This window comes from Otolemur garnettii, unplaced genomic scaffold (assembly GCF_000181295.1).
Source record: "Otolemur garnettii isolate 467f Iridium unplaced genomic scaffold, OtoGar3 scaffold00225, whole genome shotgun sequence".
Classification (NCBI taxonomy): domain Eukaryota; kingdom Metazoa; phylum Chordata; class Mammalia; order Primates; family Galagidae; genus Otolemur; species Otolemur garnettii.
The window spans coordinates 1,681,543-1,692,328 of record NW_003852620.1 but is presented as its reverse complement, the minus strand read 5'-3'; the positions used below and the strand labels follow the sequence as shown (position 1 = coordinate 1,692,328).

Below are 10,786 nucleotides of genomic sequence, written 5' to 3'. Positions count from 1 at the left end.
TCTTTACTAAAAATAGAAACAATTAGCTAGGCATGGTGGCCTGCCTATAGTCCTAGCTACTTAGGAGTCTGAGGCAGGAGGATCACTTGAACCCAGGAGTTTGAGGTTGCTGTGAGGCCTGGGGCAACAGAGTGAGATTCTGTTTAAATTTTTTTTTTTTTTTTAAACTTCACAAAATCCTCTTACCCCAATTCTTGGGGAGGTGGATTTGAGAAATTTCTCCCATCTCCCTATTTAATACTATGTGGAGTAAACTCTTTCTCTGCTGTAAAACACTGCTGTCTTTGGGCAGGGGGCAGACGAACCTGGCTGGGCTGCAACAGCCCCCTAACCTGACTCTGATCCCACCATTTCCCTCCTTCACAAACAAAGTGCTGAGGTGATCTTTTCAGACACAAACCTGATCATGTCATGTCTCTGCAGAAAACCCTTTAGTAGCTCCTCAGCTTTCTTACAATAAAGCCCAAATCCTTAACTCAGCCTACTAGGCTGTACATGATCTGGCCCCTGCTGACTTCTCCAGCCTTGCCTATCACTATTGTTCTCATCTTTCTTGCTTTCTATTCTCTGGCTTGACTGGTCTTTTTTTTTTTTTTTTTTTTTTCCAGTTTCATGAACACATCTACTCTTTCCTGCCTCAGAGCCTTTGCATATGATGTCCCATAGCCTGGAATCTCCACCCTCTGGGCAGGGTCACCTGATCCATCTCAGTTTAATGTGATTTCTTTAGGCAATCTGTCCCTGTAACACACCACCTCCTGCCCCTGACTCCCTGTATTAGATTAGGTCTTCCGGAAACAAAATCTCATAACACGCTGCCCTTCATCATAGCACACTCATCTCAGTTAAAATGCTTTGTTTTTATGCACATCTCCAACATATCTCCAACTTAGGTAGGGGCCAGAGTACAAATAGAGGCTACTAACCATGGGTTTAAATATTTATTTATTTATCTACTGAGATAAGGGTTCACCCTGTAGCCCTAGGTAGAGTGAGTGCCTTGCCATCCTACCTCATGGCAACCTTAAACTCTTGGGCTCAAGTGATCCTCCTGCCTCAGCCTCCCAAGCAGCTGGGACTACAGGTGCCTGCCATGGTGCCCAGCTAGTTTTTTTATTTTTAGTAAAGATGAGTCTTGCTCTTATTCAGGCTAGTCTTAAATTCCTAAGCTCAAGTAATCCTTCTGCCTCAGCCTCCCAAGGTATTAGGGTTACAGACATGAGCCACTGAGCCCTGCCTGTGTTTAAATATTTAAAATGTATAACTCATGCTAACCCATTGTTACACAAAGTATGTTCTATTCTTCTACTTTGAAAATATATACTTTATAATGGTCTGGAAGGCCAGGTTCAAATTCCGTTTTATTTGAAATCCTCAGGGTTCTGCAGCAGAATATGGTGTTGTAGGAAGAGGCAGTTTTGGCTGCTGGACCTCAGCTGGGCCCATTGCTTTTCCCACCCTTGACGCTATCTTGGACTGCAAGGGGCTTTGTGTACAAGCATATGGACCTCCCATCTACCCATCCCAACTCTGCTCATAGTCTACTGCAAGCAGCCACCCTTGGACCCTGGGATATGTGTACTGGTAGTATGGTTCAGCCATGGGAGGGCAAACCCAAGGATGAGGTCTATGTGGGCCTAGAAGTGGGTTTGTGCCCTTTGGGCAGGGCATCCCTGGATATTTAGAGTGTGGTCCTCAGGGGTCTGGGGTATAGGCAGAAGAGAGTTGGACTCCTCATCCATAGGGTGGAATACGGTCAGAGGATGGCCAAAGCACAGCCTTCTAAAGAGCAAGGCACAGGGCAGGGGGCCACTGTTGCCTGGCCCTAGGGCAATTATTTGATGTTTCTCTATTTCATTAGTCTGTAAGCTCCATGAAGGCAGGGCTGGTGTCAGTCTAAGTTCCTAATGCCTCATGTAGAATAGTGTTTTGTACCTATTTGTCAAATGAATGCAGGAGGTACCTCAGGAAGAAGTTTGAGGATTTAGATTCGTTACTGAAGATCTAGATACCAAGAGGCAGAACTAGGAATGAGAACCAGTCTCATAGGGTTCCAAAAATGGGGGTTCAGTGCAGAGGAGGTAGGGGTGACATCCTGGAATGCTTGACTCTGTTTCATCTCTTCATATCCAACCCTACTTCTGCAGGCTCTTTGCCTGCCTGCCACTCTTTCCTTATGGTCCAATATCCCTCTGTTCATCTCTCCCTGACTTTATGTCCTTTGGCCATTGCTCTTCCTCTGAAGCCTGACTATTTGTCAGTTTCCTTGCACTGGTCCTAGTTTCTGGGCCCCAGTCTTACTTCACTCTGTCCCCTTCTTCTACCTTGTTCCTCTCCATCTCTCTGGGTGTCCTTTACTGCCTTCTTGATCCCCTCCTGGAAGACTTCCTCTCTTTCTTTAGTTCTCCATGTCCCTTTCCTCATCTCTTCTTTCTGTGTACATCCTTCTGTCCCTTGCCTGGGCACAGTGGCTCATGCCTGTAACCCTAGCACTCTGGGAGGCCAAGGTGGGAGGATCATTTCAGGAGTTTCAGACTGGCCTGAGCAGGGTGAGACCAAAAACAGAAAAATTAGTCGGGCATTGTGGTGGGTGTCTGTAGTCCCAGCTACTTGGGAAGCTGAGGCAGGAGGATCACTTGAACCAATAGTTTGAGGTTGCTGTGAGCTAGGCTGACACCACGGCACTCTAGCCTGGGGCAACAGAGTGAAACTCTTTCTCTAAAAACAAAACAAATTGATACATCTCTCTGTTCCCTTTAATCCGAATCCCTGTGAAACCTCTGACTTGTCCTGCCTTCTATCCTAGATCTATATCTACTCCTTCCTTAGCTAGTCTCCTAGCCTCTCTTTCTTCTGTCATTCTGGAGAGCACCCTGGCTTCATCCCTCTTTCCCTGTCCTCAGATGTCCTTGAGCTAGTTGGTCTCCATATTCATTTCCTGGTTTCCATGTAACTCCCCTTGGAAGGGCTCCACCTCCTGGGTTCCCACTGACTGTGGCAGCCTCTCTTCTCTGTGCCCTTGGTCCTTTCCTTTGTCCCAGCCTTAGTTCAGCCTTCACTCCTCCGACTGCTTTCCCTGGTTAGTGGTGCCTGGTCTGAGCCCCGAGCAGCTCAACTCGCCTGGGCTTGTTTAGTCTGACTCCCTTAGGTGGTTAGCGGCTTAGCCCTCCCATTTCTCCTTTGAGAACTCCAGTAAACAAGAGGATCAGCCCAGATCTGGCAGCTGCTGGGTGGGGGCAAGTGTCTGGCTAGGCCAGAGCAGGCATGACAAAGGGGCTGCATTGAATAAATACTTCTTATTCCTTCTTCAACCAGGGAAATTCTAGGGTTTCTTTCCAGAATGTCTGCCTGAGACCTATCTTCCATGGGCTTGTGTGTGGTTCTCTGTCTCCATGATCTCTGCTCCTGTTTTGTGGTTGGTTCCCAGGCCTTAAGCTTTTTGATTCTTCTGAGAAGTCATCACTTGATCCAGGCAATCCCACACAGAAGCCTTTTTATTTGAATGACCGAGATGGTCATTGTTCTATAAAACAAAGGTCCAGGTATGGGAAGAAAGTGGTGTCATCTGATCTAGGTCTTCTAATATGTGTGTAGAGAGCTCCATGGAAGAGAACACACACACACACACACACACACACACAGAGTTGACTGCAGACATTCTATAAACCAGGGGTTCTTAAATGTTTGTGCACATCAGAATTGCCTGAAGAGCCTGTTAAAACAGATTTCTGGACCTCACCCCTAAAGTTTCTGACTGAGTTGGTTTGATGTGAGACCAGATCATTTGTATTTCTAACAAGTGCCCAGGGGATACTGACGCTGATGCTCTGAGGATCACATTTTAAAAACCACTATCTTAGGCAATCTGCATATATCATCTCTTCGCTAACATGTAAGGCTGGGACCAGGTTAATTTTTATAATTGATAACTCTTGGAGTTATCCCTTCTCTCTAGGATGGGAAAGGGGACCCCTTAACTCCATGGGTGTGTTCAGGTTTCCTGAAAAGGTAGGGAATAGCCTTTAACTCTGGGAGTTCTATTCTAGTACAGGCCCTATTTAAACAGCTTCAGACAGGTTTAAACATCTCCTTGGTTAATTCCTTGTATCCCTGTTCCAACTCCTACTTGGGGATGATAGCTCTAAGAGGTGTTAGGGGATTAGGCTGAAAATGTAGGTCACCCTCCAGCCATCTGGGAACTAGAATGAGTTAGTGAGGAGATGAGAGGGGTAGAGACATACGATGAAAAAAGGAGAGGAAGCAGAGGGCATGTAAGGGCAGTATAAAAGTGTCTCCAGTGGACCCATAATGATTAGATTTCAGTGTCTTTTGGTGGGCCAGAAGGAAGGAATAGAGTTTTCTGTTCTCTCTTCTCCCTCTGTCCTGGGGCTGGGTCAGCAAGAGTGGGAGAGGTTGAGGATCAGATGTCTCAGTCCTGGGATTCTCTGTGGGGAAAGTTGCTTTTCTTTCTGATGTGTTGGCTAACAGGGGAAGAAGGCCAGTTGGGGTGAAGGTGGGGCAGGGCCAGAAATGTGAGCATTTTTGCAAACAGGAAAGAGACCCCAGCAGTTTAGGTGAGAGTGGGTTTGGGAGACCTGTACTCTCCAAAGACACTTATGAGGGGCTTTGGAAGGCAAGAGTATCAGGAGCTTGTTTGTCCCTCTTTTCTAGGGCCAGGCTTTGAGTGACAGAGGGCTGAGCGTTGTGTTCACTTGGAGGGGTTCTGGTTGGGGCCCATGTGGCCCTCTGTGCTGGGGAACCAAGCACATGGTAATTGGATCTGTAAAGAGTTTTGCTGGCGAGGACACCCCTTTCCTTCTTTGAGAAAAGGCATACATGTCCTCTCCTCTCTATTCCCCTCTTCCCCCCAGGCCAATGAGATATGCAAATGATCTCCTTACCTCATTGGTTGGAGGCCTGAGGACCAAAGATGACCTCAGTGAGCTGGCCCTTTAAGAGTGCCCTTGGGACTCTGTGCCCACAGCCCCCTTGTTCTTAGCATAGAGACAGCAGGCTCAGCTCTATGGAGCCTCCAGTCTCTGGGGAAGCTGTGCCTGCCTGGCTCTGGCATTGACCACATCATCTCTGCCTTCTTAAAGTAAGTATGTCTGGGGCCTACCTGGGTGCCAGGCCTCTGACCTAGAGTCCCCTTCCGCAATACCTGCTATCTGGTCTCTGTTGTCTGTTTTCAGCAATCCTTACATTCTTTGCCCTGCCCCACTCCCACCCTGACTGGTCTATGTTATCCCTGCTATCACATCAGAAAGATGAGCCACCCTCCCCACTAACCTTTCCTCTGTACATGTAGTTCTCTCTGAACATCACTCTCAGTGTTTCATCATCTGCTCCCTGCCAAGGACCAGTTCCTTCAATCTATGCTTTTGTTTCCATCCCTCTGTCTTCTTAAAGGTGAGAGGCTCTGTAGAGAGGACAGTTACCCTTCCTTGAGACAGGAAGAGAGAGGCCTGGTGTTCTGAGATGTGGTTGGAAGGAAGGCTGCCTAGGCTTGGGCATGGAGATGGAGCCAAAGTCTAAACCCTGGGGATGGGCACTCTCTGCTCTGCCTTTTCTGGAGCTGGAACTGGAAGCTGGATGAAAGCTTGGACTTTACAGCTAAGAAGGATCTCTGAGGCCACCTCAGAGGTTCTTCAGGTGAACATGTCCTACACATGTACCCTGCTAACAGAAGTTTGGGACACTCCATGTTGAAGTTGAATAGTTTACTGAAGGACTTGGATTAAATATGCTCTTGTGCTTTGTGAATCTGCAAAAGGTCAGGAGAAAAGGCAACATTTCTCAAAATTATCTTCTTGAGTATTTCTCAGAATTAGTGTCCCACAGAACACTATCTGGGAAATGTTATAAAGTGTGATTTTATCAGGTAAAGTCAGAAGGTTAAACAGATCAGAAAGGCAAAGGTGATCTGCTCAAGGTCACATAACATAGCAAGTTCTCAATAGAAGGAGAAAAATCAAACTTGGAGAGATTGGCCTTGAGGAAAGATGGTGGCCACTCAGTCCACATCTTTCTGAAACTAATTCTAGGACCTTTCTTTTTTCCGTATAAAGTCTCTTGCTCATGTAAAAGGGATTCATTGACTGATTAATCCATAGAACAAATAAATGCACACGGAGGGTCTTCTATGTAAAGGTGCTGTCCTGAGTGCTTTGAGAGGTAGAGAGTATAACAGTACATTATCTTTATAACTTAAAATTTATATACCTTCCCACTGTTCTAAACTAAACACATACTCTGTCTCGGTTAATTAAGCATTTTTTTAAATTGCTTGTAAATGGAACGATGCCTCCTGAGATGACAGAGCCTCTCAGCATGTCTCTGCACTTGATTAGGAGTGCTGCCATATTGCTCTTGTTTTTCATAGATCCCAGAGGCACCAGTGGGGTGAGAGGCTATGCTGTCCTCTTCCTTCTTCAGGCCTTCAGCTACTTGTCCCCTGCCAGGAGCCTCTTGCTACCTGAAAGGGTACCCCTAGCCTGGAGGTGTCTGCAGGGAACAGGGCTGCATCATCACTCTGGGTTTCCAGAACTCTGGCTCCAGGGCACTTGAGCTTTGTGGGAAGAGGGCTATGGTGAAAGGGAATGGCAGGCCGCTTCTGTATGCACTAGACCTCTCCTCTTTTTTGCAGGTGCTTCCCTCCCCACCTGGCCCCAGAATGGCACTGCCCCCTAGCCCCCTGGCCATGGAATATGTCAATGACTTTGACTTGATGAAGTTTGAGGTAAAGCGGGAGCCCTCTGAGGGGCGCTCAGGCCCCCCCACAGCCTCACTGGGCTCCACACCTTACAGTTCCGTGCCTCCTTCACCCACCTTCAGTGAACCAGGCATGATGGGGGCCACAGATGGCCCCCGGCAAGGTCTGGAGGAGCTGTACTGGTTGGCAACCCTGCAGCAGCAGCTGGGGGCTGGAGAGGCCCTGGGGCTGAGTCCTGAAGAGGCTGTGGAGCTGCTGCAGGCTCAGGGCCCAGTCCCTGTGGAGGGGCCCCATGGCTACTATCCAGGCAGCCCAGAGGAGGCAGGAGCCCAGCATGCCCAGGTGAGTGATCAGCCAGGTGGCCTGAGGGGAGGCTGGCTGAGGGGGCAGGACAGCCCAAGACAGGAAGGAGAGTTGTGGAGAGGGTAATGAGGGTCAAGAGACAGGAGCATGAGAAGGGAAGAAGGGCTCTTGAAAAAAATCAGATAGGGAAAACTAAATTCTGCTCCTCTCTCTTTTTTCAAAATGGAGAGAAATGAGTAGGCCGAACCAGAAGGAACAAGGAGATGATAAGATAGAAGAAGACCCAAAGAGGAAAGGTTAAGTTGGGGAACAGCTGCTTATGGAGAGATAAATAGACACCCTGTGGGGAAACCAGGGAAAAGGTTGTGAGCAGATTGGAGTGGGGTTAGGACTGTGGTTCAGGTTGGCTTTTTCGAGACTTTGAGCTTCCCCAACCTCCAACTGTCTCAGGAAGGATTGGTACCATCCTATTAATTATAGACACAGATGAGGGTGTTGAGGGCATTAGGATGTAATCTAAATCCTTTGATAGGGTCACAGGGCTGTGGACTTGAGGACAGGAAAACGTGGGAGTTGGAGGGGCGGGTCCACTGGACATACGGGTCTTGGAGCCAGATGCTGCGGGTCTGGCCTTGGAGCTGGGCGTGGGGTTCAGATGCGCGATCAGCTCACCTGACCATGGGAGCCAGGGCCTGTGCCGTGGAGCGGGCCTTAAGCGGCGCCGAGTGTGGTGCCAAGGGCTAGCGAAAGGGTCCCCCGGGGAGGAGGGGGCCGTCAGGACCTCGGAGAGGTCTGGACTGAGCTTTTATAGAAAGGGCTAGTAGCATCCAGGTAAAGGTGGAGCTTTCCCGAGAGGGGGCCAGGCTGGTATGGTGACCTCAGCCTGGATCCAGGTGAGATCTGGCCTGACCTGATCCCGCCACTCTCCTTTCGCAGCTGGCTGAGAGGTTTTCAGATGCGGCGCTGGTCTCCATGTCTGTACGGGAGCTAAACCGGCAGCTGCGGGGCTGCGGGCGCGACGAAGCGCTGCGGCTGAAGCAGAGGCGCCGCACGCTGAAGAACCGAGGTTACGCTCAGGCCTGTCGCTCCAAGCGGCTGCAGCAGCGTCGCGGGCTGGAGGCCGAGCGCGCCCGCCTGGCGGCCCAGCTGGACGCGCTGCGGGCCGAAGTGGCCCGCCTGGCCCGGGAGCGCGACCTCTACAAGGCTCGCTGTGACCGGCTGACCTCGAGCGGCGCCGGGTCGGGGGACCACGCCCACCTCTTTCTCTGAACCGCTTAGAGGCAGAGTGGTGTAGGAGGAAGGTGGATGAGTGGGGGCATCCCCAGAAGGCATCTGCACAGTTCATTGGATCTTTACCAAGCGTCTTCTGGTCCCAGCTACCCCAGTATGACCACACACATATCCCCAAACTTCCTGGACCCTCAAGGAATGCCGGAGTTCCGATGCTGGTCATTTGCTGGGAGAGGAGTCCCCTCTCCTCACGCGGGCCATGCACAGAAATCCAGCCCACAGGACTAGAACTCTGAGCTCTTGCAGGTGGAAGCGTAGTGAGCCAGTGAATGGGAAGTGGGGAGTGGTGCAGCTATCCCCTTAGGTTAATTTTTAATTCAGGGTTTTCAACCTGTAGTGCATTAAGGCTGTAATTAGCAAAGAGGCTGTATTTTCATTCCGAGGTTTTTAGCCTCCTCATTTTAGGGTTACTGCGTTTTCAAGATTTCAATAGCTAGCCACACTAAGAAGTCTATCCAAAATATTTTTCCTCTGCCCAATCCCGTGATATTCAAGGTCCAGAGCAGCAAAGTCCTGAGGAGTGAGCTCTGGGGATGGGTGGTGTGGGTTGAGGGACAACCCCAGGCAGAAGTCTGGAGACCTGGGCACTAGTCTCAGCTCTTCCATGGGATCCCTCTGTCACTTTGAGCAAATTGATTGCTTCCTGGGCCTCAGTTACTTTATCTAATCTTCATTTGGATTGGATGACTTCTGATACCTTACCAGTTCTGGCTTCTCCCCAGTGTGGGAGTCCTAATGGTCTCCCCAAGAAGTCCCCAATTTGACTTCACCAAAGGGACCTCTTTCTTGTCCTGTTCCATTTTCCCAGTGCAGCCTAGGTAGTGGCTGAACAGCCCAGGGGACGAAGCATGGCTACTCTGTGAGCATACACATGAGTCCCTCCTGCTCTCTCCAGACTGCTTTGGCCTCCAGACATGCATAGGGTGCCCCTGCTACCTCCTGCCTCTCTGCAGGCTGAAGCAAGACTTTACCCAGGACAACAAGGAGCTGAAAGAGCACAGCTTTTGTGAATTAAACTTGAAATCCAGGGAGAACTCTGATGCTATTGGCAAATATTCTTGCAATTTAAGAAGTCTTCCTTCTTTACCCTTGCTTCAGGCTACTGTTTTGTGTGTATGTGGGAGAGGGAGAGACAGAGAGAGGGAGAGAAACTAGGAAGTCCCCACCTGGAGCTGAGTGGCACATCTCAGTTCTGGAGAGCCAAAGGAAATGGTGTGGAGGGGTGGGCATTGGGCCAGATGGATCCTTTCCCCACCACCACCATCACCATGCGCAGGAGCTGCAGCAGACCAGCTAGGCCTGCCTGTGGCTATCCTGGTCTCAGAGTTGCCATGGTAACCCAGCCCGCTAGTTAAGCAGCCTAAGGGGAGGGCAGGTGGGGCCTCTGAGCAGAGCATAGGCATTGAGCTGGGAGCAGCCACCTGACCAGTCACTGTCATCTGATCTCTAAGGGACATAATAAATGGGAGAAGCTGGTCTGTTGGGCATGGGAGAAGAGGCTTCCATATGTCTCTCTTCCTTCCTGCCCCCTCTACCCACCCCCTCCCCAGCTGTCTCTTCTCCCTCCATCACACTTCTTGGTCCCTCCTCCCCCTTCTCTAGCCCAGCTCATCCCTCCTGCATTCAGGAGCCTGCAATGGGAGTTCTCTCCTCCAACCCCCTTGGAATTTCTCTCTTCTCTCCCTTCCCCACCCCACCATTGGCCACTGACCATCTTCTCTACTGTGAGCCTCTCCTCCTTTGTCCCCTTCCCCACTCATTGTTGAAGGAAGGGTCCCTCTGGGAGCCCAGCTCTTTCCCTCTCATTGAATTTTACCTGTATCTGTCCTCACCTACTGTCTGGAGCTGCAATCCAGACCTGCTATTCTTGCTTATTTTTCTTACCTGCATAGCACACAAGGGCAGAGGTACCCATCCACAGTTGCCTGTGAGCACAACTAGGCCATCGATATAGTACAAACACCTGGGTCTCAAGATGATACAATTGGGTCACATGGATACACCTCCAAAAATTTTTGCATACTGTAGTGATTAAGAGTGTGGATGCTTTAATCACATGAGTCTGGGCTAAAATTTTGGTTACCAGTTTTTTGACCATGAGTGAGTTAAAATCAAGTCTCAGTTGCTTTATCAGTGAAATGGGGAAAATAATGATAACTACCTGGTGAGAATGAAGGCACTTAAAGAAGCACTTACCACAAAGCATGGCACTGAAATAATGATCTTTGTTGTTGTTATTGACATTATCTTTAAGCCTAAGTAGCTGGACTTCCTGAACAATTAAGGCCACACTCACGGAGAGTCAAGGATGCATAGTACATGAACACACACATTCACACACCTAGGAAACCAGGATGTCCAGGCCTTAGATTCCCCTTCTACTTCCCAATTCTCTAGCAGATCTACCTCTTCAGTCCCCCCAACATCCTTTCTTGGTTTGCCCCACAGCTGTGTGGGGGCTGGGATTCATCTCCTGGGGTG

General features: G+C 49.6%; 1 protein-coding gene across 4 annotated transcripts in view; it reads left to right on the top strand.

The window, feature by feature from the left end:
- The window catches only part of NRL (neural retina leucine zipper), a 15,114-nt gene extending 5,471 nt beyond the window's left edge, over window positions 1–9,643 (top strand). Inside the window, exons 1-3 of one of the 4 annotated variants that reach the window (XM_023508138.1) lie at window positions 4,125–5,098; window positions 6,647–7,054; window positions 7,952–9,643. In XM_023508138.1, coding sequence (XP_023363906.1) covers window positions 6,674–7,054; window positions 7,952–8,284 — 714 coding nt within the window. In that variant the 5' untranslated portion in view covers window positions 4,125–5,098; window positions 6,647–6,673 and the 3' untranslated portion in view covers window positions 8,285–9,643. Of the gene's footprint in view, window positions 1–4,124; window positions 5,099–6,454; window positions 7,055–7,951 lie in introns of those variants that run through there. The other 3 variants (XM_023508139.1, XM_023508137.1, XM_012812806.2) reach the window with 3 other exon arrangements.
- The last annotated feature ends 1,143 nt before the right edge of the window (window positions 9,644–10,786 follow it).